Source organism: Adiantum capillus-veneris, chromosome 3 (assembly GCF_014529385.1).
Source record: "Adiantum capillus-veneris isolate H3 chromosome 3, ASM1452938v2, whole genome shotgun sequence".
In the NCBI taxonomy this organism is placed as follows: Eukaryota; Viridiplantae; Streptophyta; class Polypodiopsida; order Polypodiales; family Pteridaceae; genus Adiantum; species Adiantum capillus-veneris.
In genome coordinates, this window is record NC_140933.1 from 120,918,767 (window position 1) to 120,932,108 (window position 13,342).

The 13,342-nt window shown below is 42.4% G+C and overlaps 1 protein-coding gene across 1 annotated transcript in view; it reads left to right on the forward strand.

The window, feature by feature from the left end:
* The first annotated feature begins 1,435 nt into the window (after nt 1–1,435).
* Nucleotides 1,436–13,342, forward strand: part of LOC147461617 (G-type lectin S-receptor-like serine/threonine-protein kinase SD2-5) — a 71,020-nt gene continuing 59,113 nt past the window's right edge. The window contains exon 1 of the mRNA XM_086509111.1: nt 1,436–2,602. Within this exon, the coding sequence (XP_086365237.1) occupies nt 1,458–2,602 (1,145 nt within the window). The 5' untranslated portion in view covers nt 1,436–1,457. The remainder of the gene's footprint in view (nt 2,603–13,342) is intronic.

Genomic DNA, 13,342 nt, shown 5'->3' on the forward strand with positions numbered 1-13,342 from the left:
CCAGCACGTGTTATATAGCACAACTCGTAGTAGACTGTATGGGACCTGTTATGTAGTAATTAGCACTGACAAAAATTTTGCACAAAATGACAAAATTGCATGTGTAGACTGGCTATAGTGGAAACAGAGATCGAAATGAGCCAATGACATTCTAAGCTGCCTGACGCTCGCCAAAGCTAGTTGAAATCTGAGAAAACGAGCAGGGGTGTTCTGCCGCCGACGCTGGCGACTAAGACCGGGAGGACGTGCCCTACTCTGATACCAATTGTTGAAATTAGGGTTGCAGGGAAACACACACAACTTGGAGAAGACAAAGCTCAAGGCACACAATAGAGAGTGTATTACTTAGTGTGCAATGGAAAGATATATAGCCCTAGAATGATGGGTGTATAATATATAATGCACCGGGGGAAAAACCTCCTAAAGAGGGAAAAAATGCCATGGCGGTCCTAGTGTGTCCACTTATATCACTACCACATGTATATGGTAACATTTAGGGCATTGTGGCACTCCTTGTTTGAGCTCGCCTCTTTATCCGTGAGGCTTTTCTTAAGCTGGAATCATTATTTTGACTCTCCCTCAGTAAGCTTCTCTATAGGAATTAAAAATCTAGCCCTCTCCTTTTTGCAGGAGGTAAGAAGGCTCCTCCGGCATGAATCATTGAAGCACCATTATGGGGCTCTCTCTGCATCCTGGCTAGTCATGAGCATGCTATTGTTGGTCCCCACTTGCATTGAATGCATTGTTTGATGCTTAAAGCTAGGGTGTACTTGCATGTGACAGTGGGTCGTTTTTTTAGCACACTAAAACCTCATTTGTTTATTTGATGCTATGAGGCACAATGAGTGCGCATTAAAACCTCATTTGCTTATTTGATGCTATGAGGCACATTAAAAGCTAGGGTGTACTTGCATGTGACAGTGGGGTCGTTTTTTTAGCACACTAAAACCTCATTTTCTTATTTGATGCTATGATGCTATGAGGCACATTGAGTGCGCTTGGAATTTTTGGGGTGGGAGGGCACATAAACATTTACCTCTGGGGTAGGCTTTGGGTCTTGGCCATGTGTTGAACTATTCGTAGGAGGGGCCTTGATTATGGTGCCATAGTATTGGCCCCCCTACCCTACATTGTTTGATTTACGTTGTTAAGGGGAGTTGACCTAGCGGTAAAGGCGAGGGGCTTTAAGCACGTCTCCTACGGTTCAATTGTGTGACATGTGGGTGTGAGTGTGGGTGTGTGCGCGCAAACCCCTAAAACTAGTTGATGAGAAGCGTCAGATTGCATAATAAAAAAGAATAACCAAAACTACCTGCATGAAAGGGAGTCAATTGAGTGCGCATGAACGTTCATCCCAATTTTGTAAGGGACGTTGACCGGGCTGTTGTTTTGTTGTACACTGAATTTCGGGCTCTTTGAGACCACAGCGCTTCGTTGTCTTTTGCACTCTCTCGATCATGCATATGCACCTTTATCCCCTTGCTGCTGTTGCCGCTGCGTTTGTCGTGCTCCTGCCATATTCACTCATCACAATTCATGCTGCAGGTGAGCAGAGACTCTCTCTCCCACCTCTCTGGAGCTTCTCCGCTGACCTCTCCTTGCCCTCTTCTTCTCCCTCTTCTCTCAATTCCTACTCCCAGCTCGCCCACTTCTCCCTCTTCGCCCCCATTCTCAGCTCCTCTGCCTTCGCCTCCGGCTCCAAAGGATTCTCCTTTGGATTTCTTAGCCTGTTTCAAACCGCCTCCTCACCCCCCTCCCACATCTCCCTCTCCATCTGCTTGGGCGTCCAGCATAGCAGCAGCAATGGCGGCAGCCCCTTCCTCGTTCCTGTCTGGACTCTCAATACGACAACCCTCATCCAGCAGCAAGGTAGATCGGTTGTCAGGCTGCAGGTGGACGAGAAGAATCAGTTGTCTCTGGTAGATGGAGATGGAAGCGTGGTGTGGGCCCTGAGCAATGTGGATAGCATGGAAATGCAGAGCAATGGCAATGTGGTGATATATGACAGCAGGAATGGATCCATTTGGGAGAGCTTTGAGCACCCAAGTGACTGTCTCTTGCAAGGGCAGAAGCTGAAGTTGGGAATGGAGTTGACCAGCAGCAATAACATGTATAAGGCAGTAATGCAAGCAGGGGGGATCGTATTCTACCAAGTGTCAGCCAACCCTTTGCCCCTGGTATATTGGATCGTTGCTGTCAACATGACTGTGGACGGTTACTTTGATGACATGGTGGGTGCATTTTCTCTCGACAAGGACGCACCAGTGAACCTTACAGCGTCTCTTGCTCTCGATCATCCGAGCTGTGCAGTTTTGAATAACTCTCTAGCCTATTTTCTGGTGGATGGGGATCGTTATGTGATGCAAGATGCTTGTGCAAACACCAGAATCATGGCGACGAACACCACAGCTGCAGATCTGTTGAGGTTCGACTCAGATGGTCATTTGAGAGATTACTATGTCCAGCAATTGCCAAATTCTAGCTATGCATTTACTTCTCCCGTTTCAAATTACAAGCCGTGCTTCAGCCCCAACGTCTGTGGAGCCTATGGAATCTGCTCTTTGTCTAGTACCTTTGGTACTGCTGTGTCACAGAGTTGCAGGTATGGCCTCTCTCTCTCTCTCTCTCTCTCTCTCTCTCTCTCGTATTTTCTGTCGTTCTGTAATTAAGGAGGGTATCAGAGCAGTTTCGCACGGGCTGAGTTGCGGTTGACCTAAGCGAACGCTGCCTCTTACTTCGAGTCCATTAGGTCTCCCCAAAATCTCGGAAAATATGAAACTCGGATGAGTTTAGGAAATGAAAAAAAAGATGTATGGAAGTGGAAAGTACAAAAGACCTTTTATGTTTATATAAATGGTTTTTTAAATGAGATGGTCGAGTGTATGCTACTACATTTACGTTTTCTTCTCTTTAGAGTGTAACTAGTAAATATATTTATTTTGAAGCCATTATGAATACCTTTTATTTACAAAAGAGGTTTTTTTTAAAGAAATGGGAAAACATTAAAGATTTACTAGTTACCTTGTGTTCGTTCACACATTTCCATGGAATTGAGCTTGTATAGTCCATGATATAATTCCCAAGAGTATCATAACAAGGCTGTCACTAACTTGCCAACTGCGGCACTATGTGTGTGTGTGTGTGTGTGTGTGTGTGTGAGAGAGAGAGAGAGAGAGAGAGAATTGCTTACACGTACACTTAGAGAAAGAGTGCATTGGAGTGGAGAGAGAGAGAGAGAGAGAGAGAGAGAGCTCTAGCAGCATACCTTGCGTTCCTTGCTCAAGTCTTCTTGTGTTGCTTCTATCCGACACAGCCTTTTTTATGCAAGCGATATTTTTATTACAAGCATGGCTCAGAGAGAACATTGAAAAGCAGCATCTTGAAATAGCTTCAAAAAGCCTAAAAAATGTGTACAACATTTCATAGGCTCCACGCCACTCTCTGCAAGCGGATAATGCTAACAAGCATACAACTAACAAACATCACTGAAGACCAACCACATACACCAGATAGCGGTGGTTTTATAGGGCTTTCCAAACTAAAAATGTGTTCTTATAGATCTTCCACATCGCATTAAATTTGATGCACATCTTAGAAGCACCTCGAATGTAGAGGGCTCTTGAACCACCCTCTAGATTTTAGAAGGCCCTCTGAATGAAGAGTGACCTGCTAGTGCAAGTCAGCTATCCCTTTCCACTTACAATCACAAGTTTCACTTTTTGTGCTTTTTTGTCATTTAAACATTTGTCCCACCCACCAACTTGCTAAAGGTTGGCCTATGGGACTAGTCTAGTTTTGAAGAGAGGGCCTTCCAATTTAAACGGCCCTCCATTTTGGTAGGTCTATGTGAAGGCCATCTTAACACCCAAGCCATTCTTGACAAGTTAAAAAACAAATGATAACAAACAATTTAATATCATAACAAGCGATATCATTAGCAAACATCTGCCGATCAAGAATTTGAATAACGTTAACCAAGCCAATATTCTTGACAAGAACAAAAACTAGTAATAACAAACAATTTAAAGCACAAAAATTTGAAGGTGTGATAGTGAGAGGGTTAATTGGTGGGCTCGGGGGGGTCACTATGTGTGAAACTACCATATCACGTGCGTTCAAAACATGTTTGTAAAACCTCTCATCTATGAAAATTTTTAGGAATATATTGTACCTTTTTCTTTTAAAAATTGTAAGTTTGTGTCAGATTTGAAAAAATAGTATCCTTTTGTATATATTTATGTAAGTTTCAAGAACTTTAAATACCCTTTTGTTGAACTCACGTAATAGGTTACATTTTCCTAGGTGACCTCCCCGAGTTGGTGGATATCTTACAAAATGCCCATTTTCTGATCAACTAGGAAGATGGTGGGCAAGGGAGGCAGAGGACGTAGGTCCGGTCAAGAGGGACTCGTGAGGGAGGAATGTTGATGAGGGGAAAGACTTTTTAAAATGTAGGATGTTGTACATCCTACAAGCAGAGGACTTCATTTGAACCATGACATGCTGTGTCGATTTTAGGTTGGTACATGGCGATTTTAGTGGAGTTTGCAACAAACATAGCTTGGGAGGGGATCTATGAAGATTTCAAGCAATGAAAAAGGACAACGGGGTGAGTATGCAAAGCATCTAAGGGTGAGTTCAAATGACCAGGCGGTAGAGGAGCATGTTGTTTGCGTAGCTTGTTTTGATTGGGTACAAAAAATGGAAAGAGTTTCTAGGTCTACCATTCTTGAGGCGACCCCCCCTGCGGGCCCTTCTCGAAAGATGAGAAGCTTTCATGGGTAGAGGCTTGAAGATGCCTACACATAGAGCTAAAAGCAGTAGAAATTCGTGCAGAGTTCTTAGCACCATCGTTGGCTACAAAAAATGGAAAGTTGTCTAGTCCACCAATCATGTAGTGACACCCCCCCCCCCCCCCCCCCCCGCCCCCCTTCAGGTGATTAGAAGCTCTTACGGCAAGGGCTTCAAGATGTCGACGCGTAGAGCTGAAAGCTATAGAAATTCATGTGTAATCCTTAGCACTATCGATCTGCTACAGGATTTCCTTACCTATTGTTGTCATAGCTCTGTTGTTGGGCTGTGTGATCGAGGGGTGAGAAAGGCTAAGAGGGAAGCTTGTTTTGCCATCACGCGGTCTGAACCCAGCCTATAAGTGCAAACATATCAGGATGAAAGCATGCCTTAATGGTATCACTTTTAGCACTTTTTTTACGATTCCCTTTACAAAAAATCTCAAAACTTGTAATACCTTATATTTTTAAAAAACTTTCCATTGAAATATAATGTCATAATAACTAATATCTAATTCTCCTAAATGATTTTCTCATGTTAAACTGATCATTTAATATGGAGAAGTGCTAGGGGAGAAAAAGCTAGAATATTGGTTAAGCTGGCAGACAAGCCATAGTAGGGATCCAAAGGAGGGAATATAGGGATCCAAAGGGGGGGTCATCTGCAAAAGAGCAATGTGCAACAATGGGCTTTAAAGACCCTAAGGTTCAGCCCATTAACACTTCCAAAATGTTAAGGTTCCAAAAATCAAAGGTTGTGTCCAATGGTCAAGCTTATTAAAATTGGATGCTTTGTGAGTGTGCCAAAAAAGTCTTCAAGGCTCCTACATAGGAGAGGGCGAGCCCTGTAATAATAAGTAGGGGATGAGAGAGAAACACTCACACACACACACACACACACACACACACACACACACACACACACAGGTTCCCTTTACACAAAGGCAATAGGGGACACATGTCAGCTCCCTAGTCCAATTGCCCACAAGGTACACTAAAATCCTATTGGATGGCCATAGAGGTGGAACAATGAGAATTAGGCTAGAGTAAATCTAGTTTAATTCATTTAAAAACACTTAATAAAAGAACCAATAAGAATTAAGCTCTCTGGAAGACTATTGGACAATCTCCCAAGGGGTCCAATGAGCATTCAACAGCCCAATGGCTTGCCTGCTTCCTATTGGCCAGAAGACAAAGGGGTCCAATGAGAGTTTAGTTGCACTATTTAATTGCCTAAAGCTCTCATAAAAGGGGAAAGGGGGACAGGCTATCACTTATGCTTCTCAATTTTCATTGGCTAAGCTTGGAGAGGTCCAATGAGGTGCTTGCAAGAGGATTTAGCAAAAGGGGTCGACCAAGAGAGAGAGGGGGGGCTGATTTTTCAAAGGCATTATTCCACACAAACTCATACTAGCTCATGTGTGAAGCAAGAAGACTCTCTCTCTCCTTCTCAAGCTTTAATGGAAAGCTCATCTTCTACTCCAAGCTTGTGAGAAGGGATGCCTACACCAACAACTCTTGGCTTTGTGATTCAAATCCAACCAAGAGCCAAGCTTCAATGCATGCTCATGTCCTCTACCATGCTAATTACTAAGCTATGCTAAGCTATTATGAGTGATTATGTGAGGAGATGTACTTCTTTCTCGTAAGAATACTCCTTCTTCCTCTCAATCTACTCTCATACCCCGCTAGCTCTCACCATCTTCGAAGGTGTGTGGGGTCTTGGGTCTAAGACCGTGAGGGAATTGATGTTGTGTTTTATAAGTGTTTGCTTAGTGCTTGAAGCTTCCATCTTCATTTCACTAGCTAGTTATTGAAGGAACACAAAGAATTGTATTGTAAAATGTCTCCCTTGATGGGGGAAACCTATAATACAAAGCCTTTTGGAGGGGGGACCGGCTTCATGTAAATTCGGTCCTCAACTGTTGTCAATAGCTTAATTTCTCTCTCTTTTGAAGTATTGTTCATGCCTATCTAACTAGGTGTTATGCTTTTTGTTGCTCTTTCCACCCAAGCACTCTTGTTATGCTCATTAGGAATCTATTCTAATGAAATGCTCACTATGTTCATGCTATTTTCCGCTACACACAAGCTACTAGGCCATTAAATGTTACATTGGTATCAGAGCACAAGGTTTCTCTTTTCTTGCTAGAGAAGGGAGGTCCTCAAGCTATCTATAAATGGTTGTTATTATTAATTGCAATTGAGTAAGTAGAATAGGGATTTTTCAGCCTTGCAGTGCGTTTGCCTTCGTGCAGATAATGGGGCATCACCATTGAGAGCTATGGTCTTAATAGTGGAGTCCTACAGGGCTTGCCTACGGCTTAACCACTATTTAGATATTAGAAGCTTGACAAGAGCCAGTGCTGTTTTGGTGTTGAAAGACCCTCTCTTCTATTCCTTGCAATTAATGGTATTTGAGCCACGAGTACAGTACCTTGAGTGCTTTTCTAGAGGTAAAGAGGAGTAGCAACTAGGGCTTGAAGTGTCAAAGTACACCTAAAAAAGTTTACACCTAAAAGTTATTAGAATGGCTAACAATAGTAAAGAGAGTGAAATTAATGTTGATAGCTTTGATTTTGCTAATGAGCCGGCTACTAATAATGCCCCTATGCTTGTTAACTACCTTGTTTCTAAGCTTCAATAAGCCATGTGCAACCCATCCCTCCAAAGTGAAGTGTAATGGCAGCTTCGTGCTCATGGGATTCTCCAAACTCCCCACCATGACGAGAGAGTACCTAGGAAGCCTCCTTGTGAGACTTCCAAAAGAGGCCTCTCTCCAATTCAGGAAGAAGAAGAGGACCGCATTTCGCACTATGTTTGGTCTTTACAAATACATTGTCATGCCTTTTGGCTTGACCAATGCACCAACCACATTCAGCCACTTGATGGAGAAGCTATTCAGGCCTCACTGAACCTTTATTGGAGTGTTCTTTGATGATATCATCATCTACTCTAATTCACTAGACAAACACAACCAACACCTCCAGGTAATATTTCAAGTCTTAAGAGAGAATAAACTTTATGTAAATTGAAAGAAAAGTCAATTTTGCTTACAAGAGATTCAGTATTTATGTCACATTATCTCTCAAGATGGCATCGAAATGGATCTATGAAAGTTAGAGGTAATAAAAGGATGGCCTAAACCAAGGAATCTTCATGAACTAAGAATGTTTATAGGTATGTGTGCATACTGTAGACGCTTCATAGAAAAGTTCTCACAAATCGCGGGACCATTACATGACCTAACAAAGAAAAACGTTAGGTATACATGGTCTCCCAAGGAGAACAATGCTTTCGAAAAGCTTAAAGAAAAGCTTATCTCTCAACCTGTGCTTACACTGCCGGATCTCTCAAAGCCAATTGAGGTCCAATGTGACGCTTGTGGTGATTGCCTTGGAGCTGTTTTTCTCCAAGAAGGGCACGCCATAGCCTATGAAAGTCGAAGGCTCAACCATGTTGAGCAAGCTCTAGGCATATATGAAAAGGAACTCCTCGCAGTTCTACACGCCTTAGACTCATGGAAGCACTATTTATTGGGGACTCCTTTCATTCTGTGGATGGATCACCAAAGCCTTAAGTACTTCATGACGCAGACCAAGCTCTCCGACAAACACATGAGGTGGGCAAATTTCCTTTAGCAATTTCATTTTCATATTGCTCACATTGCTGGCAAACATAATTAAGTAGCCGATGCACTCTCAAGACAACCAAGAGTGAATGCGGTTTCCATAGCAACTCACAATGATCTATCTTCTATGACAGATGAGTATGCTATTGATCCCAATTTTAGAGATGTGATTTCAGCCCTTGCACTAGGGAAGAAAGAGGAACCATTTACTTTACAAGATGGTTATCTTCTCTATGGCAATAAACTATGTGTTACTAACTCACTATGTGAGAAAGTAATGTATGAATCTCATGCTCCTCCTTATGCAGGGCATAGAGGGATTCAGTCTACCCTAAAAGGGATTGAAACATATTTCTATTGGCCTACCATGAAAGCAAACATACAAGAGTATGTTTCTAAATGTGTGGTATGCCAAAAGACGAAGTTTGATAGAGGGCAGCAACCTGGATTGCTTCAACCTTTGCCAATCCCTAATTCACCTTGGGAGAGCATATCCATGGATTTTATCTTTGGATTGCCTAAGTCTATCCATGGGAATACGAGAATATGGACGATAGTAGTAGATAGGTTTAGCAAACAAGCTCATTTTATACCTGTCAAAAAGACTATCAAAGCCCATCAAGTGGCAATCCTCTTCATATCACAAATCTTCAAGCACCATGGCTTGCCGATGTCCATAGTGTCGGATAGAGATCCTAGAATGACCAGTAATTTTGGAAGGGTCTCTTTGAGAATTTAGGAACAAGGCTAAACTTCTCTTGATCGGCCTATCACCCGCAAACGGATGGCCAAAGTGATATAGCTAACCTAACAAAGCTTGATCTACTAAAAGCCTATGTAACGGAAGTAGATCAAAGGTCCCAATGGGAGAAGTACTTATCCTTAGTGGAGTATGCCTACAATAACATTGTACATACTTCCACGGGAAAAGCACCTTTTGAGGTAATTGAGGGAAGATCAAAAAGTCCCTTGCTACTTAAGGTACACGGGAAGATCTTCGCTACAGATAAGTACAGCCAAGAACTACAAGAATCTTTCTAAAAGATTAAGGATGCTATCTCTATCTCATAGCAAAGGGAAAAGTTTGTTGCTGATAAGCATAGAAGAGACCAAGCCTTTATAGAAAACGATTGGGTCTTACTTAAATTCTAACGCCTGATTAAAACACACGACGGGCAAGAATCCTACGAGACACCAAAAGTACTATGCTGAGTTAGCAAAAACGTACTATGGTCCCTTCCAGATTCTTAGACCAATCAATGAGATGGCCTATCTGCTACAGACGGGAGCACGAAAAGCCCTGCAAAATACTCGAAATAGCACATAGCAAGCCATAAATCAACAAAACTATATACCTGGCACATCGACAAACTCGTAATCAAAGCTATATGCGAACAGCGAGAGACGTAGAGCGGAAGAGTGAGAAAGAGGATGCGCAGGCGCACCTCCTAGAGCGGAGTGCTACGCCGGCACGGCGAGAGAGAAGAGAAGAGAGGTGAGAAGAATGAGACGGACACTGGGTGCAATCTCCCCCCGTGCAAGAGTGACCATTTCCCTCTTGCACGTATTTAATTTATAGATTCTTGAATGGTCAAAGTGAGTACAAACTAGTTGGCCGGTCATAAATGGCCAAAGCTCATAAAGAGCACTTGAATAATAAAATATACATAAAATATGATATCCTTTTGCAATAGCTTAGCTCGGTCAAGCCTTTTCCACCTGTCACAGCTGCAATAAATAATAAGATATCAATTCCATAACATACCTCTCCGTTGGAAAGCAACTGTCCTCAGTTTGCGAAGATAAAAATCTGCAAACAATACTTGTCAAAAACAGTGATTAGTATGTTGTGTCAAAAACATCACATAATAAAAAATAAATAAAAAATTTATGAAACTAAACAACATTAGCTTATGCCTGCCGTCATCCACATACTACCTATTCTAGTGTCCCATACCACTAGAATAAGCAGTATATGTCATACCCTGATGAATCAGGATATCATTGGTCACACTCATCATTAATCTCATAATGTCAAGTCTCATCACATAAACACTGCCATAATAATCACCAGATACCAAATCCCAATCCAATTCCAATTCCACAATATAAGTCCAAATCCAAATCACTTTCATTTTCTATACCCGGGTAACAAAATCATACCAGTTGTAGTGGTGGCCAGTCACTGCAGCATGATTTTGTGATTGGTGTTGCCTAAATTGGCAAATCTACACCGACGTGCTGCCTAAATCGGCGAATCAGCACTTGTGCTGCCTAAATCGACGAATCTGCACTGATATTGTTTAAAAATTATGAATCTCCAATTCATCAATGTGCTGCCTAAATCAGCAGATCTGCACGAGGATGAGTATCCACACACTGCCTAAATCGGCGAATCTGTGTGTCCGTGACCAATGGACTAGGCTAGACATAAAAACATACAGAACAATGGCCTGGTACGAAAATTGAAGTAGGTTAGAATGCGAAAGTATGTACCAAATGTTGACTATCATCCCATGAAATCGACGGACCTCATGTAAGCAGTAGCATAGCTTCTTGACAATTCATGTTAGTAGAAGTTTCAATTAAGTACAAACCATGAATATAAAAATAATTGATCTAGCAGCTTAATACAATGAGCATTGATTTATCAAAGCGATATTAACTAGGGGATTGTCATATAAAAGTTGTTGTAATAGGTGGTGGAAAACCTGGAGTCCCGAAGACAGGAAAATAAGTAGAGTAAGCAGTATCTTGGGTATTATATATATGGTGTTTGGGTATAAAGATTCATAAAGAGAGAGCTTACTCAATCAAAGATAACTAAAATGACCTTACTAGATGTAGATTATTAAAATGCAGTGAAATTCCATACCTAGAGGTTCCCTGCTATAATAGCATTGTAGTTAGCTTCATCTGCAAAAAAAGGGCTTCTCAAAGGCAAAGCAGTAAAGATGATTTTGTGTTAGATTCAGGCAAGTATGTATTACACCTGAAAGTCCTTAAAGATGAAATTGAAATTTGAAGAGAAACTATGTTCAACAAATTGATCTGTAATGAAGCTTGGAATGATGAGTCCAATAGTTCCGTATCTTTTGACCCATGGCCCAAATAGGTTTGTTAAGCTTAGTAAATCTTTGACATGAGACCAATATCTAATGATCACCTAGCCTTGGAAACCATTTGGCAATTTTATATAGCACACTCATTATTTGCTCGTGTATAGTCAAAGTTGCCTGCTTTCATTCTCTTTTATGAGCAAAAAACAATGTCACTATGGCTAGTCAACAATTATGAGGTGAAATGTTTTACCGCGACAATTGCCATAATCAGCACCAAAAGAGAAAAGGTGGAATACCAGCAAAGGCAAGGATTTCTAGCTATGTCATATAGAGCAAAACATAGAGTTACATCACATATGTCATTGTCCAGTATACCAGGAGATATGAGGCCACTTTCATTGTTTATACAGAGAAGAGTCATGAGATGTAAGGATAAAAAATTCCTCAGTTTGTTTGTGCTATAGTTGCGCAGACACAAGGAGAGTTTTTTTTTTTCGAATAGAGGCGAACATTGAGGATGTACTTTAGCAATCGATGCAATACACCTCGGATAGCGCCCGAGACACGGATGTTCATTTTAGCCTGTATTTTACTTCATTTGATTGTGTACCAAAACATTGTATTAGATCCCCCAAGAATGTATCACTATTGGGATCTCGTAGGTTATTTTGGCCTTGTGAAGACAATTAATATAATTTGTGCGTGCGTGTGTGTGTGTGTGTGTGTTTTTTTTTTGTGTTGTTATTTTTGTTCGTGGGTGTGTGTGTGTGTGTGTGTGTGTGTGTGTATGTGTGTGTTTTCGGTGGTGCACGACATAAAAAGGGCATGTCTAATGTTGACGGTTGAAAAGATGGGGCCGAAGTACTGTTGGGTTTCATCTCCGGTAATTTGCATGCGCACACCATTGGTGCACGCCAAATGCTAGTTGTTGCTATCCCATGCGTGTGCTTGGGGCGGAAGCCTGTGTATCCGCTCGCAAAGCCAAGGCCAAGGTGAGGCGGGGGTTGAGGGGAGCAGAGCCGGATGCGAATTAGCCAGGGGCTTTGCAATTAGACCGTGCCGCCCTCAAGGGCTGACAGCTCGAACATCACGCCTGCTTGCCCGATTTTGAAGATGCAAGCCTCAAACGAGGCGCAGAGCCCCATGAGCTTGTTTTCAGAGATGAAGAAATCATGAGAGAAAGCACATATGCAGTTGTGGTTGGGGCTCATCGTGTACAATCTCAGTATGTGTTCCCGGTTGCTTTGACGTCAATTAGCTGACCACCCTATGAACTTGGAGCAGAGTGAGAGAGAGTGAAGTGGCCGAAGGCTGTGGCGAGAGACAAATTGAGAGCCGCTACATGTGGTGGACTTGCGCTACATGGCTCAAGGTGAGAGTGTGTTTTCTGAAACACTACGCATGGTGGTTGTGGAGAGCTGCATGGAGGTTGGCCGAGATTAGAGGTTGAGAGCGATACAGGTTGAGTGGCTGCAAACGAGAATCCAGAGGACTAGAGAGAGATAACTGAGGTCAAGAGTCACTGAAAGATTTGAGAGAAAGTCGAACTGATTTCCATGCACCTCACGTGGGGAAGAAAAAAAAAGCGGGCAGAGAACTGCGCAAAAGAGAGAAAGAGAGAGAGATCAACCAGTAAACTGAGGGTGGCAAGGGCGGTCCGTAGGTGGGGGCGCTAAGTGTAGCACTAGCCCAAAAGGAGGGGTAGAGAAAGAGAGAGTTTTTACTGGATGATCTGGGTGGTTGGGGTAGGAAAACTAGAGCCGAAAAGTAGGGACGGAGGGTGTTAAGCTGCAGCACCATCAAGAGGTGGGGGCTGGGTTGGTAAGATCTGAGAGGATGAAAAAGTGGGGCGACTTCGT